The sequence below is a fragment of the Eutrigla gurnardus genome (assembly GCF_963514095.1).
Source record: "Eutrigla gurnardus genome assembly, chromosome: 22".
In the NCBI taxonomy this organism is placed as follows: Eukaryota; Metazoa; Chordata; class Actinopteri; order Perciformes; family Triglidae; genus Eutrigla; species Eutrigla gurnardus.
Genome location: NC_139933.1, coordinates 7,062,805 through 7,090,072, shown reverse-complemented (window position 1 = coordinate 7,090,072; position 27,268 = coordinate 7,062,805). Strand labels below are relative to the sequence as shown.

Genomic DNA, 27,268 nt, shown 5'->3' with positions numbered 1-27,268 from the left:
GCAGATCAGGAGTAAACACAAACTATATTCCAATGGAAAACACAGACACCTTGCATCCCATTAACTGTGTTCTGTTTTTAATAGTTTCTTTTTTAGAAATATTAACCTTCATTAGGAGAAGACCTAAAGTGTGTCATCCAACTTGAAGATGAAATGTTGACAACGTGATGAACTGGAAATCCAAGAGGTGCGTGTAAAATGTCTTTAGTTGGCCGCACAGCATGAACAAATAAAAGATCCCTTCTTAAAAGATCCCCTCGAGAAAGAGGAACGTATCGGCGACACCACTAGAACACACAAACTGGTGTAAAGAGAATACCTGCTGTGTGACTCATCATGGAAGTTGTAGTGTTAATAAATCCAACAGTGGATAGTGAACATAGTGATTAGCACATACTTTTAGCTTGGCACAATATTATTTTCAAGGACTGAAATGATGAATGAAAAACGGTGCCATCAAAGCAAAAAAAACAGACTGCAACATGATGTGAAAGTAGGAAGCAAATTTGCCCCAATTTTTCTATAAATAAGAACATTAAATGGAAAATATCATCCTTCCTATTAACTAGACAACTACATTTGTATAACAAAAGTTCATAACCAACATCTTTGATTTGATTAGATAAATTAAATGGCAGGAAAATACGTATAAATATAGAGAAGGGAACACGGTGGTCCACTCTTATCTTCACTTTAAGAATAAAAGTCTTCGGTTTGCGTCGATGCAGACTTCCTGTGGTCCGACATATTCATGGAGACAAAGTGGGATTAAGAGGAGTGCTACTAGATGTAAGGGAAAAAAATAAAAACATTCAAGTATTAAATACTAGTGTAAACAAATCTAGCTGTAGTACAGTACACTATTGTAGTGGGAATATTACATTAACATCAGTGCTGATATTGCTATATGCGAGAAAAAAAAAAAGCATTGGAGTTAACCATGATGTCTGTTAGCTGTACCGATTCACTGTGTATTCCATGATTTAAAAATAAAAAAAGCTCTCTAATTCTCCGGAGTGACGTGCGGTGGCCGGTGAGGTGAAATCTCTACGGCGCTCCGTCTGGAATCCACAGTACTTTACTCTGTTCCTGCTCCACGATGGTCATGATCTGAGTGCAAATGTAGGCGACGCTGCCTCCTTGGACAACGCCTGCAACACAGGAGGGGTGGGAAGATTTCAATGGAGGAGTGTTAAAGCATTTAAATCACTTTAATCACCATCTTTTTTTATTAATGGATTCAGCGCTTGGGTATAAAATGTCACATATATACACGTGAAAAATGGTAGTGATTATTTTCTGTTGAAAACCGGTTTAGCATTGCACTCCGATTGCATCGTCAGACTGATGGACAATTTAAAACACTTCATACATTCTTCTTGTTTGATCACCAGCCTCTAAAATGGCACTAAAAACAGTGTTTTGTTTGGAAATTTGCTTAATAACAAATCAGAGAAAAGCATCCAAACACTCAAGCTGTCACGGATTTAAACAATGGGACAAAAAGTGAAGAATTCTACATGTTATCCTTTTGCTTTGATAAAGTAAACAGGACAGGATTGAGCAGCCGTTATTATTTCAGTCCACAACTTTCAGACAACGGGGATGAGATCAGTTCCACTTCACGGCACCTACCATCAGATTTATAACCGCTGATAATTAGTTCTCATTGTTCTCCCAAGTTGGCCAGCTACCTCTCCTTGTTAGAGCGGATCATTGGCGGTATGGGTTCATTTCCAAAGCCCTCCCTCATAAATCTCCTTTTATAGAGTCATTTATCAGCTGGACAGTCGGGAGTGTCAGACTGGCTGTTTGCTCCAGATACCAAAAACTTTGTCCGTTATGTGAAAGACCACAGAGATACTGTGTTCCAGAAAGCTCCGATGACCTCCAGTGCTGTTGGAGACTCTGGGTAAACTAGAACATATTCAAGTATCGCTGTTTTTTTTTTGCTATGTAACAGCCTCTGCCTTAAAGGACCAGTTCACCCAATTACCAATTACCTGGACTGATATTACATTCTGTTAGTTTTGGTTTTGATCTGATTGTTTGGTTTTGAGATTTCTGCTTCCGCTACAATAGAATGGAGATAACTAATTGCATAAAAGGATTCCTAAAATTACACATTTAATAAATCTATGGTGACATAAGGGTTAAAAAGATGAGATTTTTCATACACACTAGAGGCCAGCCCTGCAATGACAGTACAGTACATCCTGTACATTGCCAGAGCACCATAGATGTTTCTATAAGCTGAAGAGAATGATTGTCGTTACTGTAATTGCTGCACTCATGCTCATCTTTGGTGCACCAGAGGAAAAAAAATCAAGTCATTTCCACCAACCTGTGAAGAAGCGGCTGTACTCCTGCTCTACTTTCTGTGCCGCCTCGTACTGCTCCTTGGAATGTTTCTGTGAGAGTTTATCCCGCAGGTACAAAGGGTCCTTCTGCTCCCTGCGGAGACAGACATCAGCACCCGTCAGCATCAATGCATCACATGCAGAATCACGACAAGGTGTAAAAACCAAGCAGTGGAAGTCTTTTCCATTTCTTGACTTGGTGTTTCTATATTTGTACGCTGAATGCAAAACAAGTCTAACTAAAATCCCAATCACAATATGAGACTCTCTCTTTTGAGAACTGTTTGTCAAATACTACATTTATTGTGAACTCTATTTAGAATAACTAGATTGGAATAAAAACACACCGTTTTTAATGGCTTAACATCATGAAGCTGAAACATTGCCCACAACAGACTTTTAACAAGCACAGATTCTGTATTATATTTATTGCAAAATCTCTCATTTCTATCATCAAAACATGGCAGGTGCTACCCACACAGCAGGTCTAATGTAAATGAGATCTCTCCACTGCTTCCAGCCCACTAGTTCACTCCATATCTGTCTTAAGAAGCAGTCATGTGCCTCGTCTCCATCCACCGTGAGGCCCCTAAATAAGAAGTGAAAATCCCAGTCGCATCTCTCCATGGTACTCGGTATGCAGTAAACATATTGGTCTGCTGTTGCCCCCCAGAGGATGCAAAAAAAAAGAAAACCCTCATGAAAAAGCATGAGCTTCTGTCAATCGCTGCAGCAGGCAGGCAGTGGGAGGTGCGCTTGTGTGTATGTGGTGGCTGTGGCAGGCGGGGGAAGCGAGTGTTTTAGCCGCCCACGCCACAAAGCGGAGCCACAGGCCCTGCAAGCTCTCCCTGGACAGCTGGCACTCAGCTGATGACAGCGAAAGCTTAGCAGGAATCAATCTCCACCACCATGTTTGCCTGCTGCACCACCTCGTAGACTTGTGTGTGTGTGTGTGTGTGTACGTGTGTGTGTGTGTGGGGCCGAGAAAGCCCGTTTCTGCCCGAGTGTGAGCATTTGTGTGTGTGTGTGTGTGTGTGTGTATATATAAAGTACCGTGCCAAGGGGTTCAGCACATTTAATCTCCCATGCGATTACAAATGAAAAAGCAGAGGGATCTTTGAAATATCACAATCATCCCATGAAAACCTCGGCAGGTGGTGGGAGAGGGCAGGCCGTGGCTTCTGAACTAATGACACCGTGATCAAATCAGGCTGATCAATTCGTTTTTGTTGCGTCTGCACTACCATTATGAAAGCAACACGACTTCTTTCCATCGAGACCGACAGCTGCAGAACATTTAATGAGAGCAATCATTGTATTTCCTGGAAGGAGAACTGGCATCAACATAGATAAGTGATGAGTGATTCTGACATCCATCTTCTTGACCCAACAGGCCAAAAAATCTGTATGTATGTTCTTGCAAACTGCAAAATAAGAACATGTTACTAAGTTAGCTGCTACAGACACTAAAGGGCATGTTGATGACTCATGATGTACATTAATATGTAGATTTTTACATTATATTGGGCAAACATTTCTGGATTTTCTAAAAGAGATTATATTCTCATAAATAGCATCCAGAACTAAAATGCTGAGGTGAACGTTCTTCTCAGTGCGTCGTTGAAATGGTCTGATCTTGTGAGTGAAACTGGGTGAACAGCAGTGGGACGGAACACAAAGCACGCTTGACAAACACTTGACGCGTCTTAAGAAAGCAAAAAAATAAATAAAAAATAAAAAGCAGCCGAAATAAACATCTTTCAAGTCGTGGAATCACTCACTTTATCTGCTTGGCGTTTTTGTAGCGAGTGAATATGACGATCGGGTAGATGTGAACGCTGTGGAGACGCTCGATGGCGTGAGGTGCGATGTCAAGTAAACAGTGACAGTCCTGTGAGAGAAAATGACAGATAAAGACTGACATGAAGCCGACATTAAAGCTGCATTTTGACTTAACGAACTCCGATGGAGCACAAAAGTAGTACTTTACTCTAAATTCATATAATAAAAGTTCGAACTTATATTCGTATCGAGCTGGCAAAATAATAGACATGACATCTGATATCAATACTGTTAAAATACCTTTAAATCTAAATGGCTCCGTTTTGCAGCCTACGGTTACATTGATGCACACACATTTGTCCACAGCTGTTTAATCCACAGTGAGGTGAGTTTACCTTCTCTGTGATCTCTTTTATTGAGGCTACAGTTGTCACATCAAAATGGCCGCTCCTCCGTTTGTAGTCGATGAACACACAATCCTTTACTCCCCTCTCTATCGCCTGCTGAGATGCCTTCATGATCTCTGAAAGCATAACAAATACAAGTTTGAAAGAGTGTATGATGATTTAGTTGTGTGTGTTTGTGCGAGTGTTTTTGTGTGTGTGTGTGTGTGTGTGTGTGTGTGTGTGTTTGTGTGAGTGTTTTTGTGTGTGTGTGTGTGTTTGTGTGAGTGTTTTTGTGTGTGTGTGTGTGTGTGTGTGTGTGTGTGTGTGTGTGTGTGTGTGTGTGTGTGTGTGTGTGTGTGTGTGTGTGTGTGTGTGTGTGTGTGTGTGTGCGCGCGCTCACCAGGCAGACAGCGACAGAACTGGTCCGGAGCCTCCTTCACCAACATGTCCTTGCATGCCTCGACTAATGGACCCAAGACCAGCACTGGTCTGGGGAAAGAGCACTCCACCCTCTGAACCCGCTGGTACATCAGGCTGACTCCGTCTGAGCAGAACATATAGAAATGCAATTCATTTCAAAATACACAAGAGGGCATAGAGATAGGGCTGCCCTTTAATAATCTCAGCATTGGTACTTAATTTGCATTTTCTTGCAGTTTTATATTTTCTGGAAAATGGCAGTTTTTCAGGTCAATGACAAACTGATATGTAGACACTTTCTTTTCTTTTCATTCTTCAATTATTTATCCTAAAATAATATTTTCTTTACTTATTTTGCCTTTATGTGTGTTTACAGTTAGTACCTGCAAATACCTCTTTCCTTGTAACAATTGAAGTGTTGACAGTGGGAAACACATTTTCCTCCACTTCTCGTTAACTCATTACGTCGCTCGCCTTGTGCATTTCTGATGATGATGCTTCAGTGGAGGATTTCTCACCTTCTGTGAGGGGTAAAGAATCTGTGCTTATGGCGTCCAGAGCCATCAGATCCTTCCCGTCCTTGGACCCGCTGCGTTTGTGCTTCAGCCTGCGGCGGAAGAAGGATCTCCGTGCGGCGGCCGACAGAGTCTTGCTGGTGCCGTTATCGTCTTTCATATCGTGCCTCCTGTAGAACTCCTGGTCCATCCTTATGGAGATATAACGGCACGTTCAACTCAGCTGCAGTCATAATATCGTTCTTGATAGTGTGTAAAAGTTAACTATATGCTGGACTTACATGTATTTACTTGGAATCTGCCCCTTTTCTAACTTCTGTGCGTTCTCGTCCAGTTGCCAGGCCATCCAGTAGCCGAAGTTGCCATTTGGTAACGTATCTTCAACATACAAGATGTCATCCTTCTTAAAGCTCAGTTCCTGCTCTACTTCTGCCACCCTCTCATAAAGTGCTCTGGCAGGAGATGAACAATGAAGCGGTTATGATTAATACATTTCTCTGACTTTTGAACAAGGACAAAGACGACGTTTAGGAGCCTAAAAGATAGATTCTGTGTTTAAAATTCAGCCTTGAAACCAAAGCGTGGTATCGTTAGGCCAAATATTATATCACTGAGGCTACAATGACTTGTACAAAACAGATTTTTATGATTTGTTCAGTAAATACTGAGTGCACCTTGTGAAGAACCCATCTCCGGGAGACTCTTTGATTGCAGAGAGGTTGTCCACACAGTTCCGGACCTTGAATGTGATTGTTTCCGCTGGTTTCAACATTTCCAGATAAGCCTCCTCTTTAGTCTTGTTCTTCATGCTGATGCTGTTGTACTGTTTCGAAAAATCAATTATAGGAGTTGACAAAAGGACACGCAGCTCCACTGCCGACACAGAATGACTCATCATTTTCAGTAAGATGATATATTGTACTTAGTGTAATCTGCTAAAATGGAGCAGTTCTTGAACTTTGGATGCACAACTATAGAGTGTGTTCAGTCACAGTGACTCAGCGGCGGTCATATTCCGACATTGCATTGGGTGTTTTAGACAAAACTATCAGTAGCACACTGGAAAGTCACCAGAAAGTGGATGAATGTCGGAAAAGTTGAGCTTCTTTATTTACACTTCCAATTTGTATGTATGTATTAATGTGTTACCACCATGTGTCCAAGTCATTTCTATTGACACATGACGTTAGTTAAGTTAAGTGATTTCCGTGTAGGTACCTCCAGTATCAAGTCTCCAGGCAGCAGACCATCAGGACTCTTCGCAGGGCTGTCATCATCCAGACTCTCCACAAAGATACCGTACAGGTTTCCTCCACAGACCTGAACTCCCAGCTCCACCTGGATCCTCTTCAGCCTCACCAGCCGAGGCTCTGCAGCCCGGCACATACCGGAACCAGGAAGCCTGACCAAAAAAAAAAAAGAAAAACCTCAGAGTCAAGCTTTGAATTCGTCTGTCCCACCACAATGTCTACAAATCTGGTTAATTTGTTGGCTATTGTAATATAAAATTGTCACCAATTACAAGGCAATCAGGAAACTATAATTGCTGCCTTGCAGTTGTATGCCAACTAAAATATCATCACTTCATCATTTTATACTATAATTAGCACATGAATTCTTGAGTTATGGCCAAAAATGTGCTTTGTGTTGTCACAGTGACCTTTGACCTCCGATTTCTTAACAGGTCACCCTCGATTCCAAGTGAATGTTTGCGCTAAATTTAGAAGAAATTCCCTCCAAGTGAAAAAATACACAATAACCAAAAATAAAACAGCACTGATGGAAACAGAAATGTGTACGGGTCCTACCTGAAGGAGCTGTTAGGGCTGGTGGCAGGAGTGGTCTGCTTGGACGGCGGCGTGATGGTGCCCTCGTCCTGCTCACTCAGCGTGTCGGCGGTGGAGAGATTGTCCGGGGTGGTGGCTCCGCTGTCGTGGGGAGTCGGCTGGTTGCTGATGGACTCCATACGAGAACTAATACAGAAGGGGAGTGGAGTCAAGATCATTTTCACGCTATACAAAGCTACTTAAAATGGATAAAAAATGAGTTTTGGAAATGAAGTCAATGTCAAAATACAGTAGTCAAATTGTGGCATACATTGTTTAAACATTGTTTGCATCTGCTGCATTATATAATTCGATTTGTTCCATTGGCACTGAAGTATGTTGTCAGTTTGGCAGCATATAATGTGTTTGCTGTGCTTTAACTGTTTTGTAAAGTAGCAGAATCATTCCATTCATGTTCTCACATTATAGTGAAAAAAGGAACACATTTCCTGGCACTGTGCAGCCAGGCTTCTTTTTGCCAGAACGGTTAATTTGCTAAAATTCTAGAACCAAATCCGTGCGAGCCATTGTTGTGGTGTTCTTCCCTCCCCGCCTTCTTACCCTGAACGAGAGTGGTTACCAAGCTGGAACATGTGAGGATTATACTGAGCCAAAATGGTGACTGTGTCACATTGCTGCCCGATCACCAGTCGCGCCTGCTGTTCGTTGGCATTGCGGAGGTTGATTCCATTGAACTGCAAAACAGCAGTGATTCATTAGCGACAGAAACACCACAGCTACGTATCCAGTGGAAACGTGGTGGGCTGCTTTACCTCCAGAAGTTGGTCTCCGTACTCTAACCGAGCTTGGTGTGCGATGCTGCCTGCTGTCACTTTGGACACAAATACTCCCCCGTTCTCTCCGCTCACAATGGAGATCCCCAGTGGCTCGGCTCCTTTCTGTACCGTCACATTGCGTGGCTCCTCCAAGTACGGCCTTCAAGGGGGGAAAACGAGAGGAACATGTTTTTCAACTCAGAGGTTCTGACATCTGTGGGAGACGGTGAAGACTGCTGGCAGGATGCAACATGCAATTCTGAGTGATTTAAACTAAATATAATCCCAACTAAAAATTCAAAAAGGAGGTTTCCTGCTAGTTTCTTAACATTTCTTGAAAGCGATGGTGCATTGCTACGATCACGGAGCTATGGGAGCTGTGTGGGGCATGCCACATGCATTTCAGAAACCAACTCAAAAGTCATGCAATCATATAAAATTCAACAGCATTCTGAATAAATAACGAGCAAAGGAAACATGACGTTAAACACACATTAGCTATTTTCAGGGCTATTAAACATTCAAGCAAATCTAGCACCACTACATTATATATCTGTTGCATGTAGACAGAAGGTCTTAATATATGTGCCCTTGCAGGTAGTGCATATACTGTATGTGCTACAAGCAGCACAGGACAAACCTCAAGCTTCTTAAAGAGAGGAACTTGGGCTTAACTGCCAATGGAAGTCTGACAAAGGAACTGTTATAAGAAACAGATCTGAGAAGGAGATGGAGAGAGGAAAGAAAGAGAGAAATCACCCAAAGCCAGGGGGGGAAAGATTGAAGGTTATAATGACCAGCAGCAGAGAGGAAAGAATGAGAATAAAATGATAGATGGGGGAGTCTGTTCTAATGATATGAGGATGGAGGCTCACAGCTTTGTTTACTGCTTCACAAGCATTTAATCACAATGAAGCAGACAGAAGAACAGACAAATGGTGGAAAACACGTCGTGTTCTGCTGAATGATGGGCAGCATAAAGACCCGGACGAGGGGCTGGCCTACCCATCCTTCCGCCTGTCGCCAACTGGAGCAGGGCTGACTGATATCCTGGGCTGGGTGGAGATGGAGCTCTGCGATTGGCTGCTAGTGAAAGACGATGTCTCCAGGTTGACGGGGGACATCGGAGGCGTTGGGCTGCTACACTCCGAATGTGAACAGGAGCCTGGAGCGTGAGCGGAGAAAGGTACGAGTTCAGATGTGTGCTTTACTGCTGTGATGATGGTTATCAGGTGACGCGTCTGCCAAACTCACCCGTACCTCGGTCAGATCCAGTGGAGCGAGGATAGCGATTTGGAGGGATCTTAATGCGTTCTGCCCTAAACTGTAAAACACTGGAGGAGCCTGAAGACCAAACACAGAACACTGAATATGACATGATAACATTAACTAAACTACATTTTGTTAAAAGGACCCTTTAAACATGAAATTACAGTTCATTTACAGGACATGTAGTTATGATTTGGCTAAAACTAGGACTGCATACGCACCCAGTCTGGCACTGGAGGGCAGGGAGTTGGTGCTGTGTGGCGGTTGGCTGCAGCTCGTCTCGGCCGAGTCTCCAGAGCGCTTGTGGCTGAGGTCCAGGCTGAGGCGACCTTGATGCTGGGGGCTGAAAGTGGAGAAAAAGACCTCAGTGAGTCCCCCCCGTGGTCAATCAATCATAAAACTCAGAGCCAGATGTAATTTGGTGCATGTCATTTGTTCATGAGATCTGGGGCAGGGGAAACACTGTTGTTTTGTACAATAAAATGCATTAATCAGAGGATTTATTGGAATAAAAAAAAATAAAAAAATACTAGGGATGCAACTAATGAGTACTTTCAGTTTAAAAAAATGATCTATAAAAAGTCAGAAAAACAGTAAAAAGTCCCCAGAGATCATAAAATGTCCTGTTTGTCCAACCAGCAGTCCAAAGCCCAAATATATTCATTTATAATGAATGAATCAAACACAGAACATGTTATTAGTAACAACTGTGCTTTTCTACTATGATGAGTCAAAATGCCTGCTGTGACAAAGTGTGAACAATGGAAAATAAAAACACTGGCAGATGCTCACACCTTGTGTGTGAATGTGGGTGGACGCCTGAGCTGGGAGATGGAGGACAGTTGTTGGACTGGATCTCGTGGCTCCAGGCGGTGTAAACCGGGTTCCTCATCACAGCTGTCACAGCAGGACACGGGGCTAAACCTCGCTGGGCCGGGTCTGGAGAAACACGCAGAACGAGATCAGCCATCACAGCAGACTCAGGTGAGGAGGTACGGTCACGTTACAACTCCATCCTACGAATATTACTTTCCGGGATGCAAAAGCAGAGCAGGCCAAGTTCCTGAGATAACTTACGTGACGTGACGCTGCCGTAGCTGGGGGGTGCAAAGGGCATGCTGTACCGATTGGTTCGCATGGGAGAGAAGCGTAACAAGTCCATCGGCTCCGGGGAGTGCTCGTCATTAGAGAAACTCTGTACCTGTGCGAAGCAATCAAGGAGGGATTGTTTTTCGTAAATAACAAATAGTTCCTATTGTCTATAAATGTAGAAACACACACACACAAAGGACAAGAACGCCAGATCAGATAAGGACAGTATCCGTTACCTGCATGGGAACGGGGATGTGTAATGGAGTAACATTTCGCCGGAGTGCCGGTGCCGATTTTGGCCGGTACCTCCTCCTCTGTCGCTCCTCTGCCCTGCGTCGACTCCCCTCCTCCTCAGCAGGTTTCTTGGAGCCACTCTTCGTCTCTCCTGGAGGAGCATCGGGGTAATAGAGCTGGTTGCCTGCCTCTCCCTGGTCCTGTGGGCTTTTAGCTTGGGCAGGGGAGGCCGGGGGGGTGCCGGTGGTGATGGTGGAGTCCGACGCCGAGCTGTTCTGCTGGCGGTGTTTGAACCTGAACGAGTCGCTCCTGGCTGGCGGGGTGGGAGGCGTCTGAGCCGATTCCGATATCGAGCTCTGCGGCGAGTGCTTGGGCAGCTGAGACAGAGACATGTAGTCCAGTTTTGGGGATGCCTCGGGTCGCCTGAAAGCGTTCACGTCAAAGATGGACTTCCTCTGTTTGACTTTTTTGTAGATGGAGAGCTGGGCACACTCGGGAATGGAAGCTTCCGCTATGACTTTAGGCCACGTGCCTCCGCCTGACTTTGCCGATGAGCTCTGTACTCGCTCCAAAGCTGTCTGAGGAGAGCTGCAGTCGGAGAGCACGGGGGTGAAGGTGAAGGGGCGATGGTGGAGCTCCGGCCTCCTGTAGCAGAAGTCTGGGTGGGGCTCTGAGGGACTGTGGGAGTTGGAAAGGGAGCGAGAATGCAGGGAGCTGCTGGGAAAAGGCTTGTGGTGGCAGTGAGAACTGCTGCTGCTGCTGTCCAGAGAGTCGCCGGTATCCTTGAAGGCTTCGTCCCCTCTGCCACCCAAGTCACAGCTACAAATGTCCGTTTGTGTGGAGCAGTTGTGCTTGGAGCAGTTGTGCTTGGAGTTCCTGCAGCTCCTGGTGTGGATCTCACAGGACTGGAGCCGAGGGGTCTTTTCTGAGTCTCTCAAACCTTCAAATAAACTCAGGCCAGAATAGCTCTGTGGGAGAAACTGTCGAGGAAGAGATGCAAATATATACTTTAATTTCTTGTTAAAGAATAGAGTAAAAAGTATTTAAGTATGATGACTAATCAATTAGTTGCTTTAAATCGACAAATATATCAAACTGGATTTCTCCACAAAGAATCACACAAAACACCACTTGAAAATCTTGTGCCTGAGCACTTCACCTTCATGAGGGAGATGCTGAGAGTGTCACGGCAGTTCCTCAGCAGAGACTCGCATTCAGACAGCGACTTGTTATCGAGTGCGATGCCATTGATCTGTAGTGGACAAGATCAGAACAATTCCAGCATAAGACAACATAAATTATATCCTTGTTTGTCTGTGAAAACTCTCTTTCATTCACTAATTAATCTCCATCGCTGTTAGATGGAGAAGGAAAATTAAATCTTGAACGTAACTCGAATTTGAAATCCGACACAAGCAGTCGCTATTCAGTGTTGCAGTTTGATAGACAACACCTTGTATACTTTCCTGGTAGTACAAAACAATAAAATACATACATTTCCTGTATACTTAATACCAAAACTCTATACTATGAAGATGATTATAGTGAGTTCCTTGATTAAACACAGCATGCCTGTGGCCAGTAGAGGGCACCAGAGGCGCTCTCTGGCATAATGGCATCACATTGGCATCGTCTCTCGTCATGTAGCTACAGTTTTTGGACGGCATACTCACAGCTAAGAGTCGATCCCCAACAGTAAGAGCACAGTCTCTGGCAGCTGGACTGCCTGGAGTCAAAGTGGCAACAAACATTCCACTTTCCAGACCTATGCCACTGTCTGAAAGGCAACACGGAAAAATAATCATAAATCACATAAAACATACCATCTATGTATACATCGATCTAAATAAAACTTCCACTATCACATCTTTAGTATTACATAACATCAATAACACTCGATGCCATTCATTGTCTGCATCATTTTAACGGTAACGTATATTTCATAATTCAAGCTCCAAGCTGACCTTTATGTCCAGCCAGGTTCAGCTGGATCGGAGTGATGATCCGTCCTCCTAGTGACTTCCTTCTGCGGACCACCATATTGATCACTCCCTCGCCGTTCAGCACCGCTTTGATCACTTGCTTCCTGTCCTTATTGGTCAGGTCCACATCATTAATTTTCAACAACCAATCGTTCACCCTGCACAGAAACAACCAGAGTGATGGTTCAATAAATCACACTCTCTAAAAGAAAACAGGGACAAACAAAATGTAGGAGTAGATTAATAATTATTTCTTCACTTAAAAAATCAGGTACATTTCTAAAATAAATTTAAAAAATATGGCAAATTAGAGACATTTACCTTAATCTTCCTTCAGCAATACTTCCTTTATCCACCTTACTAACAAATATGCCACAATCTCCTGGTAAATAAGGATCATTTACCCCTTCAGCAATATCAAACCCAAGTGCTTTCAAATCCATATCCTGAATAGGAGAAAACACAATACATGTACAGTTTGAAAGTACATCAAATATACATTTTACTGAATATACAAGAAGAAAAAACAAGAATATTCATAGCGGTTCTTACTCTGTGCTTCTCAAATTCTACAACTTCCGTCTCCCACTCCATTGAGTCCGTGTCGATGGCTGAATCATGTGAACTGTGAACCATCAGCTGACGAAACCTCGCTTCCTTTTCTAATTGGTCCTCCATCTTTTCTCTGCAGGACATAAAATGTGTAGCGCTTAAACAAAAGGAGTCCACTTTAGAAGTAACTTTGCTCTCTCAGCCACTGGGTGGCACAAAAGCTCCGGTATGAAATCATTCTGCATCCCCCAAAAACAAGAGGAGCACCCCGACACAAGTAGAAACTTGGCTTAGACCTAAAAATAGTGCGGGAAAATGACACAAGCCTGTCAAAAAGGTACGGAGGACCGACTCACTTGAGTTCTTTGAGTTCCCGCGCAGCGTCGTTCTTCTGCTTCCTCGTGTCATCCAGATTTCTCAGAGCGTCTGCCAGATCGCTCACGGCTCTGTCCCTCTCCCGCCTCAGGTTGTCACACAGTGTGCTGACAGACACATGTTCACACGAAATCAGTGTCAGGCGAAACGTAAACAAATCTATTTCAGTCCCTCGTATGCAATGTAAACACAACCTATTTTCCACACAACGGGCATCTTCTGAAGCCGCTCCTCACCGTATGCTCTCCCTCTCTGCCACGATCTTGTCCCTCTCCTGAAAGGCCCAGTCTCGCCGGCACTTGGCCACCTCGGCCTCTTGCACGGCCTCCTTCAGCTCCTGAGAGATGGCCTCGTACTGCTTCCTCAGGATATCGATCTCCTTGTTGGCTCGTTCCATGTCCAGCGTGGCGGAGTCTTGTTTCTGGAGGAGTCGAAGGGAACCGTGATGAAGGGTAAACGTACGTCTGTACAAAGATTAAAAGCACCTTGCTGCTCACATCCTATTATCGAGCTTGGTGGTAAAGGACTCCGACGTATTTATGGGGCGCTTGAGGGCATGTTCATCGTGACATTAGCATTGAATATAAAAGCAGTGTCCTCATTAATTTCAATGAGACCACACCACTGGCTCAGCAGGGGTTCCGATGTAGAGTGTCATAAAAAAAAGTTATGCCAAAAAGTTGAATCTGGGTCAACTTTGGCTGCATATAATGTATCATCTGGTAGGTAACTCATCACATTTGACAATCAAATAGATGCAAACACACTTTATAAGATGAAGGATGAAGAAGAATAAGAAGAAAACCCTCAATTTAAATGACTTCAAGATGAAATCATGTTTATCCATAAATAAATAGCTGGAAACTAAAAAGCAAATTCCACTCATGATGAAGGTAGTTCAGTCATATATTGGATTGGATTAAGTCGTGCAGTTTAAAGTGGGTCAGATATAGTATAATAAGCATACATCCCACTGAGAGTCTGCTGGTGTGTCGAGTAAATGCTCTCTCGTTCTAAATAACCGCACAGCAAGCAGTGAGAGCATTAATTAAGTCCGCAGCTAAATTAATTCCATTAGACTTTACCGTACATTTTCATCTTAATTATCCTTTTCTGATGCAGTGCATTTCTTTTGTGCACTTCAAAGTCGGAGGGGCCTTTTCACTGTAATTGCTGGTAATTTGCTAATGCAGGATTCTCAGGAAGTCCGTTGCAATTAAACAGACAATCGCACTGAAACCCGGCGTAACTTTCTTGACAAAATCAATGTGTGGAAAAGCGCCAGCTGCTGGGAAAAAAAGCATTTACTATGACTATATGAGATGGGATGAAGGGATTATTGTCGGGGGGGGATAAATCAATCCCTCCATTTGTAATGATAAATCTCCCGTCTGTCTGGCTACCTGTCTGGCCTGGTAATACTCTCGCAGCAGCTGGTCCCTCTGGATGATGGCCTCTGTCCTCTCCTTGCGGGCCACGTCTCTCTCGTCGCGCACTGCCTCGATGTCCTTGCAGGCCTGGCTCAGCTCTTTCTGAGCCTCAGCCTTGTCCTTCACCTCGTGGCAGTATTTCTCCAGCAGCTCGTTCTTTTCACAGATGGCCCGGTCCCTGTCCACCAGTGCTGAGGCCAGCTCCTTCATAATCACACAAAAACATAACCCAGGTGGATGATAGAGATCAAAAGTGAGTAAATACTCAACACTTTCTTACATTTCTGTGTGATACATAATGTGTATATTTTCATTGTTGATGAATATGTATTTCATTTTGAATCGTTTCTCCTACTAATTTGTATCTGTTTTCCATCACTGAACAAAAATGGATATTATAATATGCTTTTCATTCCTCCTCTGCTGGACTCTAGACTTTCAATACCAATAATGACAAATGATTGTTATATGGCCAGCCGAAATAGGCTCTGGGTGCTGCCAAAATGAATGATGACACCAGGCTTAACCACAATCAATACATTTGGAACACAGATATTATGTAATGAATCATTCTTCATCATTATTTTCCACACACACACACACACAAAGAAAATCATCATTTAATTCACGTGTTTACAGATATGATTCAAGTACAGAATGAAGGACCACTTGATTCAGCTCTTACCTGTCGGAGAGCCTCCAGTTCCTCGCTAGCCACCCGTCGCTCTGAGGAAGTGTTCTTCAGCTTCGCCTCCGCCATCTCCAGCCCAGTCTGAAGCCTATCCACCTCCTTGATCACCTGATCCCGCTCGCTCATGATCAGGCGGTACTCGTTGATCACGGAGTCCCGCTCGTCCCTGTACTTCTCGCAGTCTTTGACCGCCTTGAGCTGCTGGGTCTTCTGCCGCGTCGCCTCCGACTGCAGCCGCTCCATCTCCCGCTGCAGCTCCTTGTTCTGGGCTGCAGCCTTGGACAGTTCCTGTTGCGTGTTGTCAAACCTGTACCACGTAGGGAATGTATTGACTTTAAGTCCTCTTTATAAACCGTCACACCTTGAGTTGTGATAAAAAAAAGTTAGCAATAGAACCAAACAGGCGGAAACAGCGAGTGACTGACTATTGCAGCATCATTAAAGGAAACGTTAAAAGAGGAAAGCATCTGCCCAACTGCAAAGCTTCATCTGCCTTGGATTACGGATGTTTAAAGCACTGTGCAGATCTGACCTTGGCTCAAGCACCGAGTTTGAAGCAAGGTTTCCTACAACTGCTGTTAATCATTAGACTTTTTACAGCTGCTGGATTCTGTGTGTGCGTAGCTTCTAGTGCTGCTGCCGGTTGTGTGCGCGTCCGATATTTCCGGCTTTACCTTCTAATAGAGGAGGAGTACTGCTGCTGATAGTGGATGGCAGCATCTCTCTGCTTCAGCAGCATGTCCAGCTGTTTCTGCAGCCGGTGGTTCTCCTCCTCGGCCTGGTCCAGGCGACTGAGGTCCGCGTTGTGACCAGCCGTTTTCTCATTGTAGTGCTTCCTCAGAGCCTCGTAGTCACTCCTCACGACCTCCAACTTGTCCACGGCTGTGTCATAAAGCTTGGTGAGGACATCAGACGACCCCTCTCTCATCACCTGGAAATTACATCATACAGGTGCCACTGAATTAAAAGAGTATTTGTAGCGCAAATAAAAAAAAGTACTGGAATTTTCTAAAACACAATGTATAGATCGATACAAAAATAAATAATAAAAAATAATTCCTCTCAATCATAACCCACCAGAAGTGCGTGATTGTGACAGTATCAACAGACTGTGCCCTATTCCATTTTATTTCTCAGATTAACTGCTTTGTTCTCACTAACGCCACTCCCTCTCTTCATTGGCTCTATAGCTCGCTCGACCTTGCTGCTGCCTCTCTCCCGTTGAAACAAGGAGTGGCCAACTTTGAACGTTGTGTGTTTACAAAGAGCAACCGACACATTATTATACCTTTAATGTTTGCAAGTTAACAGTGTTTTAGCACAGAAAAGTTGCTTAATCTCTTAAGTAATCAACCAAAGCTTTAGCTCTCAACTGTGTGCTCAGGTGGCAGACCAGGGCAAAGCCAGATTCTGCTCACAGCTTTCGTTTTAGGGACAAACCCAAACAGAAATGGCTTCACTGGTGCTTTTGTGTACAGAGAAGTAAAGACCGCCTTATATTTTTATTAAAAAAAAGAACATTTAAATAAAAAAATGAAGTAATTAAGTGTTCACAGTGTCCTCACGCCTAACCTGCCTTTGTTTAATCTGTTCTGAAAGCCAGTTAAACCCTGGTGTTGACCAAACTACTGGACAGAGACCAGTCTGCAACGTGCGTCTCTATGTTCTTCCAATCACACTGATTCCTAATTTGACTGATGCTGGACACGAGTTTGATGACATGAGCTCAGAGGACAACGAGCCATGTAAAACAATCCCCCACGGTTATGTAAGGTACTACGTCCGACTGCAGGACAGTAAAACAGTAAAGGTGAAGTCATTGGTCTCATTTGAGAGAATGTTTTGATCGATGGAGACACGGGAGGACGAGTTCGTCTGACCTCATTTCACGGAATGATTTTGTCGTCTAGGAAGTAATGGTCAGCGAGAGAGAAACGCATCGATTTATGTCTCAAATGTCAAGATCCTAATCTCGGGGGCAGTCGAAGATGGAAATGAGTGTGCGAGGACGACCGTTTGTGCCGACACTCCCGTTTAAATATGCTCATCTGTACAAGCATGAATGTGGATGGGGTTGCCGGTTCCACAGGTACCTGCTGGTGCAGCATCCTCATTTCAGCCACCTCTCTCTGGTCGTCGTCATGCAGCCTCCGCAGCTCCTCGCAGGCCTGCTTCACGTGGTTGTGCTCCCGGACCAGCTGGATGTTGTCCTGTCTCACTGCTTCCAGCTCCTCTTTCAGCTGGGCCTGCTCGCTCGCCAGACGGCTGTGCAGCGTACTGAGGAGATACCGCAGCAAGTAGCGTCAGATGGTGGGCACTGTCAGCCGTGTTTAAAATCAACATTAGAGCACTTGTAGTCAAGGAAAAAAAACAACCAAATGTCCAAAAGCAAAAGATATTCAACTGTGAATTGTTCTCAATTGCTGTGTATAACTGTGATTTCCTTTCTGTGCATATGGCTTATTTTTAAGATGTGTTCGGCTCTATCTCATGCAAACAAGTTTTTAGATATTTACTTGAAGTTACAAGTGCTCCGTGTCCTCAAACATGTTAATTTACTGATTTATTTCCTACCTAAAATGAAACCAAATAAATAAATCACAGGCTATAACCATATCTTCTTTTCAGTCCTTTTTCAGGCAACTTCAAAGATGACAATTAGTGTTATGCAACACACAACACATCGTATCCTTCATGATTACCAAGTGCTGATAGTAGCGGGTGGTACGTGCTAAGTAACTTATACTACTTAAAAAAAAAATATATAAAAAAAACACAGGTTGGGCAAGACTGTGATTTTCCATTCTCCGAGGATGGTGTTCAGTGGGAATAGATAAGTACAGGGACAGACAGAGGGCAGTAATAAATAAAGACTTTCTCTGATGTGCAAACTGGGCCCAGAAGGAGAGGCTTAAAAATGGCAATAATCCTTCATCTGTCCGTTTGCATTTGGGGCCAGATGTTGGCTCCATACACTTTTGAGGACAGTATGGCACCATTGAAGCACGCAAGTGGCGCAGCCTCCCTTTCACATTGACTTGGCACGGCTTATTTCACGACAAATGCTGTGTCCGTAGCATTATCCTCATGGCACAGATGCCGTGCCATGCACACAGGGTTCAGATGATGATTACAGAGCATGCTTTGGAATGAACCCTTCAAGAAGGGCATTACTTATAGAGAAGTTGGTCAGTCTCTGCTATCAACCGTTGGTCCAAATGACGACTTGGGGATTACGCTGCTAAGACGACAATAAAAAAATGGTATTTTTTCTATTAAAAAAAAGTCACAAAGATGAAATTAAACTGATGAGGGGCTGCATGTTTTTTTTGTTTGTTTTTTCAAGGCTTAACTCATATAAGGCTTCATCCCTATTACTCTCGCAAAAGTAAAATCTGTTCCATGCAATCTGTTGTGAATATGTCAGAAGGAGAACTGAACACCAGCTTAAACCCTGCTGGCTGAGCACAATTGCATACTGCAAAAATGCTCCGGCTGTTAAAAAATTTACAAAAAAAAATAAAAAAAGGCCCAAAAGAAGAGCTTTCCACTCACTGGTAGAAGTCGGCTTTCTTCACAGCCTCCTCGCACCTCTTCAGGGTGGTGCTGTGCTGGTTCTGCAGGGACTGCAGGTCTGCCATCGCTTTCATGCACTGCAGCTTCAGACGCTCGTAGTCGTGACCTGCTTTTGAGTTCGGTCTATTGCACGGAGAAGGAAGACAACATTGTGATGCATTCAAATAGTTTTACGGCATCACACGGGGAGGATGAGAGAAGCAAGAGTGAGATAAACATCACAGGCATCATTAACAATGTATGCTAAACCCTTGTTTTACAGAGTTGAACATATTTTAAAACAATTTTGCGTCACGTAGGACCTTCACTTTTTTCTTTGTTGCTTCCGAGAGTTGCACAAGGCAAAATGCCTCTATTCACAGAGTGCAGGTATACACAGGATCACTGCGCTTTGCTGTCAATGTTTGTTTTGGAAAACAGGCAGATCAGAACAGTACCTGCAGTCATCGAAGGTGGTTCCGGGCGACGAGAGAGCCAGACGCTTCCGCAGTTCGTCCCTCTCGCGGGTCACATGTCGGAGCTGGAACAGAACCGTCTCCATCTTCTCGTTCACCTGGTGGCTGTCCATGTGAGCCGGCGGCGGGGAGGAGGCTTGAGCGGGCGTACCTGTGGCGGTCAGCATGTCACTGGTAGCAAGCGCCGTTCACAAAGCTCAGATGATGGGAGCATTAGTGCAGCGCCATCGATTTCTCCGATGCTCACTCAAGCTAATCGATTTAAGAGTAGTACTAGTGTTTTTACCTTTTTACTGAAAACGTGTCGACTAGAAAGCCAAATAAAAGCAACTGGCGAGACAAATCAACTCTTTCCTGCAGCTACTGGACCAAAAATCAACACGCATTACAAGTAAACACCTTATCTAACCATCATTTTTAATCATTGCTCACATATTTCGCAGCCAAAATCTGTTAAATATTCTACTTCATTATTTATCTACCTCATTGTTGCACTCATTAACATCAGAACTTGTGAGTATATTACACAGAAATCCCCCCCCACTGATACAAATCAAAGCTCCGTTACCCTTTCGGTGGCATTGACCAGTCAAATCCTCTCTCTCCCTCAGGGAACGAGTAAATGAAAAAGGTCTGTGTGTGTGTGTGTGTGTGTGTGTGTGTGTGTGTGTGTGTGTGTGTGTGTGTGTGTGTGTGTGTGTGTGTGTGTGTGTGTGTGTGTGTGTGTGTGTGTGTGTGTGTGTGTGTGTGTGTGTGTGTGTAGAGGTTTTCTAAATCCTTCTCACATCTGTGTAATCACTTGCATGTGCTCAGAGTCTAAACAGGCAGCAAACCAATAACTTACTATTATTTGTCAAACATTTTCCGACAAATCAAAGAACATACCTGTTTTTTTTCCCCCCCCGACAAGAAGATAATGTTTTATTTCTGACATTTCTATACCCGAACACCATGAGCGCCACACTCACCTAAGCTGCTGAGCGAGCTGCTGCTCTCCGAGTCCGACGGCATGGTGGACAAGATGCTGTAAGTGGACCCTGCGAGGCGAACAAAACATTAAAGTCAGTTGTGAGTGTACTCGACCGTGTCTGCATTATAGTCAGATGATTATCTCCAGTCATTGTATGGTACAGCAAGGCTGTGGAGCTTCGGTTACATTCGGGGGCCTTTACTGAAAAAAAAAAGGCCAGCTGGAGGCATAATAAGGTGGGACTTTCCCCAACTTGGGATGACGGGCCTGTGGGCTGACAGCAGAGTGTGGCTAATTATCAGTTGGGCAGGGAGTTTGAATACTGACTAGCCAGGGCCCCAAAGAGGCTGCAGCCTCAGAGCTTCTCCTTTTATCTCCTCTGACAACATCACACATCCCCCCCTCCTGTGAAAGCCCCTTCTTTTATAGCCTACAGTGATTCATAATTAACTGTACGGAGAAGAAAGCCTCAGTACAACACTGCATTGGTGTTATGGAAGATATCCATGTTACTCAAATAACAACAACAGTACCTGAATAGAATCTGAGAGTGACTATTTTCTTGATCAAGCCTCTACGTGCATAATTTGAATGCGTTTATAGCATCTTTTCACATCGTTTTGCTTCAAATGTCCTGTATCGATTGGGCAATTGTTTTAACTATAACAGAAAACAGTCAGAATTGCTCATCATAACTGTCCAGAACCCAAGTTGTCTAATAAACAAAAACAAAACAGAAAGTATCCTCAAATTTTAGCAGGTGAAATCAACATGTTTGATTGATTAGAACAATAAATTGTCTGTTCTATCGGTTTTGTTGGTTGAACTTCTTCAACTCTACTCGCTCTGTTCCATCAAATGTGGATCTAATAAGCAACTCTACACATTTTCCATCTCGGGAAAAAAAGAGGGTTTTAATGGATTGTTGAGATGCTTAACAGACTGCACCAGTCTTGATCAAACAGCCAGCAGGGCACATTTCTATCTAACTTGGATCTAGATCTAATGTGGCCGTGGGGTGAAGCAGCTTATAGTTCAGTTAAATCAGCAACTTCCAGCCCTGATGTAAAAGTCTAGTGCTCGACTCGTAGCGGGAGCATGACAAACGATTCTATTTACCCACGTCCCAGTACTCTAAATCAATCCCTGGATGGCTGAGTTCCCACTAGCTAAAAAGGAGACTATGAGTTTGATTAAGACTGGAAGGAGCCCAGCTAACATGGCTCACCCCTCTTTTTCCCAGTGAAGGACTGAAAGAAAGAAAAAAAGAAAGAAGAAGACTGATGTGCCTCAGGAACCGTGGCATCCCATGGATCAAGCTCTCTTTGTTCTCGCTCTAGCTTAAGTTTCCCATGACTCTGTTTGAGCAGAGTGTGTCTCAATGGGCAAGGTTCACTGTGTCATAGCTCACTCACTTTTCTGCCCGTGTGGAAGTCATGTGACGTGGACCTTGCGGTCTGATCCTCACCACTCAAGTATCTCATCTAAGTTGATCTCTTGTGTAAAAGTCACGGCAACTTGGCGTGAATTCTGACCCATGTTAGAATAAAAATAAATAGAAAAACAGGAGCAACAACACAGAGTTGACATTTAAAAAAAAGATTTTAAAAAAACGATCACATCTGATGCTCCATTCCACTGATAATCAATGAGAGGCTCTTGCTCAGATATGACAGATCTACAATAGTCATTTGGGTTTAAAAGCATATTATTGATTCAACACCGCAAAGAAGTTACACTTCATACAATTAATCTCACATTCAAGTAGAGATAAACACACACCTGTTGCTACATTTGGGAAGTTTTGCTTATTTGTTCATATGCAGTGAAAAACATGAACTGGAGCTGTGAAACGGACCTTTTTCCACAGAAGACATTTTGACTTGTCATAGCAGGAAAAGCACCGGCGCCATTCATTATAATATTAGTCAATTCAACACATGATAGTGCAACAGTGAGACAGCATGCACAATTTTCCACCTGAGATGTTTTCCAAATAACATTTTAAAGCAATGATCGTGAGGCTCAGATTACTGCAGCCACAAAAAAACGTTATATAACTATTTTTGCATATGCAGTGGTACGCCACGATTCCTGTAAACAGATACTGATGCGTAAGATCGGACTTCCCTGTTAACAACTATTGCCATGAAATTTAGTGCAGACAACCGCGGTGCCCAGACAATTCATCGTCTCAACAACAATTACTGTGTAATTTGGTGCAGACATTAGTTGTTTTTGTGAACTGTGGTGACCCTCTGACTTTTCGACTGGCTCCGTTGTCAAGTCAAAAATTTCAATTCGTCCAAAGCTTTGGCTTTTAACGGTTTGGGTGTCCCTAAAATGAGCATTACAACCTCAGAGTCTCTAGCGAGGCTGCAAGTGAACACATCAGCCGCAATACACACCCTTATGATATGCTGCCGTCGCGTTATTGTTCTTTTAGAAAAAAGGTTGGAACAATCAGTAAACAAAAAGGTTGCTTGTCCTGAAGCTATGGTTATATAAAACTATAGAATATATCAAGCCCTCTGGGATACACACCTTTTTAAGTACTGTCTGCATGCGTCATATTCACGTCACAGTGCATTTCAATAGGCTACATGTAGCATTTAGTTGTCAACACTAGATTTTTGAGTAACTGCTGGGGTTTACTAACGAAACCTCTCACTCGTTACAATGTTCTTATTTAAAAGATGATGTAGCTCCCTCACCCTCTGGGATTCTGGGTACTACATATGTATAAGCTTTTGCAAATAACTTCTAAACTCCTTTAAAGTAGATTGCGGTGGGCATTGATTTGTGAGGTTCTTTGATGGTAGTGAAATGTTAGGTGAAAGTGTGCTTACACCTTAAACGGGTTCTTATAATGAACCTACTGAAAGTTAACAGACACTTGGGGTTTATTGCACGCACTAAAAATGATCCTAGCACCATAACAAGTGCCCAGATCAATAATAGGAGCCATTAACAGGCGTGACCGGTATTGGTAGCTGGCTAAAGGGCTGTTCGTCCGGTTGCTGTATCAGGGGACGCAGGGGAGACGCTCGGAGTGCAGTTAGAAGCTAGGCGTGTCTCCTCGACACCAGCTTAAAGGGTTATACTCTGTAGAACTAGGGACCGGACCCTTTAGATGGAGAGCTGGACCAGTACCTCCTGTACAGGGGGGGGGGGGGGGGGGTTTACAGGGATCTAACACTGGAGAGCAGTGAGATCAGGCTGCAGAAGATGCACATTATTTAAAAACGTTGGCTGTGACAAGCTACTGTTTTCCTGGGGAAAGGCCCTTCTTTTGGCTGTGCAGTGGAGGAACCTGTCTGCCCAGTAGCAGAAAGCAGCTCAGCCCATTTTGTGTCCTGTGTGACTACCAACCGCAGCTGCAGACTACGACGACCAGCCCATATAAACACGTTCACGTGTACAACCCTCTACAGCGTCAGAAAGCCTATCGGTACTCAAGTTTTGGACTCGGTGCGCAATTGTGAAATGCAGCGCAAAAACGAAAAAAGCTTGGAAAAATAGACGAACTCTGCAGCTTCAGTTCTCTCATAAATAATGAGGACAGCATAAATGCATAATTAACACCTCGCCATTCAGCTCACCAAAGTATGACGCGGCAGCCGAGCATGAAAAGAAAGTAACAAGCTATGCAAATATGGCTTTTGAATTGCAAAAGGTGGAGTCGAGGTGCTAAAACAAGCACCATGCCCCAGTGTGCAATTGTGGATGCATTACTGCTGCAGGCTATAATGTGTCTCGCTGGATTTGATGATACATTTATCACCATCGGTGAAAACAACGAGAGCATTTCTGTAGCTAAGCTCCAAGGAAGAAAAACATATTTAGGAGGTGCTCATTTCTGAGTGGGAAAAGGTGGTGTATTGTTGTTAGTAAACAGCACAAAATTAAGGAGTGGATGCATCCTATAATAACTAGACAAGAGGCTGAAATATGTATCAAAATAGCAGATTCGATGAGGGTGAAGTAAGGCATGAAGCTAGAATTTTTGTAGTAGTGAAAATCAGACCATTTTATGTCACATCACAAGAAGATTTTAATTAATTTAAAAGTTTTTTTGGTCATTATGAATTTGTCTTACTCTAATGTGTGCTACATAACACTGACACAGTAGGGCAATAAACTGATTCATTGACAAACATAAAATATCCAATAATTTTGATGATAAAGTGTAACTATTTGAGCAGACATTTGCCAATTTCATTTTCTCAATTAAGGATTTGCAATATTCTACGTCTTGTGTGATTGTAAACATAATACTTTGGGGTTTTTGTCTGTTGGTAGGACAAATTAACCACTTTGAAAACAATGCCTTGGGCTTTGGGATGTTTCTGATACATACTTTCTTTCAACCATTCCTTTTATTTCATGAAGCAAACTTTAAAAGTAATTAAATCAAGAAAATAATCAGTCGAATCATTGATGAAAATAAAGTTGCAGCCTTATCAGCAAGTTGAATCTGATTTGTAAATATTTCAATGTTATTTTTACATTTTACAGACCAAAGAGTTGATCAACTCTAATTACAGATGCATTAATTAGAACAAGTGTTGGTTGCAGTTCATTTTGTACCAACAAATGTAGCATCTCAACTATATATTCTCAGTCTGAAAGTCACTGTGTGCATTAACACATTTAAATCTGCACTCATTCATTTGATTTTGACAGTGGTTTATTGATTCTCTCACACATGCACACACACACTCACACAATACTGCTGTCACTGCATTGATTCTTTGAAGGTTTTTCTCTTTTTTTAGGTCCATTAAATACTTTCACAAAGGGCTGGCAGGCTGTGCTTTTAGTGACATGGCAAAGGAAACAAGCACAGTAGTGTGAGAGTAAATAAGCATCAGGTCACATGATTGCAGAGCGCTCTCTCCCTCTCTCTCTCTCTCTCTCTCTCTCACCCTCTTTATTTATTCTTGCCCGCAGAGGAAAAAAAAGTAATGTCCTTCATCGAGTTGTCATAAGGTCAATAAGCCTAATGGGAGTTAGATCATGGCCAGAACAGGATCGAAACCAGGTTGGATCACAATCAAAATCTAAAAAAGAAACGGGCACAAGTCCTCACACCATACATAACAAACCTATATTCCAGCCCGACAACGCAATGCCCCCATTGTTCTGTGCCAGATAACAACTTGTGCTTCTTACCGGTCGTGTGATCCACGGGTCCGGTGCCGTTGAGCAGCACCGAGTGCAGGTGAGGGTGCGTCTTCTCCAGGGCCGTGCAGAACTCCGCGAAATGGTCCCCGTCCTTGCTGAGGAGTATCTTCAGGAGAAGGTCCACTTTTTCCGAGTTGGAGGAGCAGTCGTGCCCCAGCTCGTAGCACTCGGACTGGCTGAGAGTCCCGCAGTGAGCCAACACGTCCACGACTCGGTCGGCGTCGGTGATCGACTCCACCAAGTTCTGGTAGCACTTCTCCAACAACTCTTTATGTTTGGGCTCCATCTCGATTTCGGCTCCGGTTCGGTTTGGGGAAAAAAACAAAAACAGAATCAGCTCCGGGACGAATCCAGCGTCGCTACGTTCCCGGGTCGTCAACTTCACTCCGTAGCGGCTACTGTCGTAACTCCCCGAAAGTATCCCCCGCTCGGCCCAGTCGGGACGCTTTTTCAACCCGAATTGAAGGATACACAAGAAGTAGCCATATTTGTTGCCCAAGGCTGTTGACTGCACGAAGATGACAACACATTTTCCCCCCAACCGCCGCTCCGTCCTTCCCGACGAAAAAAGAAAAAAAAAAGAAAAGACGTGCCTGCCTCTTGGAGCTCCGCGTACGTTACGGAGACGCAGTCGACCCGAAATTAACTTCTCCCGACATGTTGAAAAGTGTAAAACTCTTCAACGGGCTCCTGTCTCGCTCTCTCTGTGTGCGCGTTAGACTACTAACTCCGCCATGTCTCACCGTCCAAGCAGCTGTAGCCCTGTGCCAATCATATTTCCGTGCAATGGACATTTAAGGTAAACGTAGGCGGGGCTTTGTTTTCAGACGCACCTGGCTCCCGCCGCTTTACTTCCTATTAAAGAAATAGTACCGACCCGGTAGTCGGACGTAAGTACGTACTTTTACTCAGGCGCGCTACTGTCGCCTACTTAAGTACAGATTTGAGGCACTTACACTTTCCATTCCACCTTTAGTTACTTTAGTTAAGAGCTAAATAGTGTACTTTTTACTCCACATCTTTAATTACTAGTTAGTAGAGTCAGATCATCAATACAAAGTATAACCCAATCAGTAAATTGTAATATTATTATACCTTAAAGGGACAGTTCATCACAAATCACCCCCTTACCTGCTGTTCTATTTATCAGGGTAGATTGTTTTGGTGACTTTACTGTATAAACATTAATGCATCACTAATTATAATCCGATAATATAAAAAGTATTATTTTAAAATTAGCCATTCTGTATAATTAGTACTTTTATTTTGTAATTTTAACATATTTTAATGTTAATACCTTTAAACTTTTATTTAAGTAACATTGATTGCATGACTTTTACTTGTAGCAAAGTATTTCTACACTGTGACATTGATCATTTTACTTTTACTT

The 27,268-nt window shown here is 43.5% G+C and overlaps 1 protein-coding gene across 4 annotated transcripts; it reads right to left on the bottom strand.

The window, feature by feature from the left end:
* Window positions 1-55: 55 nt before the first annotated feature.
* LOC311008352 (disks large homolog 5-like) lies at window positions 56-26,628 on the bottom strand. Of its 4 annotated transcripts, none has more exons than XM_084001958.1 (33): window positions 25,867-26,628; window positions 20,690-20,758; window positions 19,704-19,872; window positions 19,246-19,389; window positions 17,784-17,967; window positions 16,365-16,621; window positions 15,685-15,997; window positions 14,973-15,203; window positions 13,806-13,990; window positions 13,551-13,676; window positions 13,195-13,327; window positions 12,964-13,088; window positions 12,625-12,800; window positions 12,334-12,437; window positions 11,820-11,912; window positions 10,663-11,640; window positions 10,412-10,535; window positions 10,129-10,273; window positions 9,556-9,677; window positions 9,320-9,409; window positions 9,071-9,230; window positions 8,063-8,225; window positions 7,851-7,984; window positions 7,272-7,436; window positions 6,682-6,865; window positions 6,138-6,286; window positions 5,745-5,915; window positions 5,467-5,654; window positions 4,929-5,072; window positions 4,538-4,665; window positions 4,142-4,251; window positions 2,345-2,454; window positions 56-1,151 (listed from the first exon to the last, which is right to left on the bottom strand). In XM_084001958.1, the coding sequence occupies exons 1-33, from the start codon at window positions 26,162-26,164 to the stop codon at window positions 1,048-1,050; spliced, it is 5,976 nt and encodes a 1,991-aa protein (XP_083858084.1). In that variant the 5' UTR covers window positions 26,165-26,628; the 3' UTR covers window positions 56-1,047. The 4 variants fall into 4 exon arrangements, with proteins under 4 accessions (XP_083858084.1, XP_083858085.1, XP_083858086.1 ...); XM_084001959.1 differs by having other exon boundaries at window positions 9,326-9,409; XM_084001960.1 differs by having other exon boundaries at window positions 19,704-19,857.
* Between the last annotated feature and the right edge of the window lie 640 nt (window positions 26,629-27,268).

Excerpts from the sequence above, each read along its gene's own strand:
- LOC311008352 (XM_084001958.1), bottom strand. The coding sequence starts at position 26,164 with ATGGAGCCCAAACATAAAGAGTTGTTGGAGAAGTGCTACCAGAACTTG. Across the intron at positions 15,998-16,364 it reads TACTCCTCCTCTATTAGAAG|GTTTGACAACACGCAACAGG; the intron begins GTAAAGCCGGAA and ends TACGTGGTACAG. Across the intron at positions 9,678-10,128 it reads CACCCACATTCACACACAAG|CCCCCAGCATCAAGGTCGCC; the intron begins GTGTGAGCATCT and ends CTCCACTTTCAG.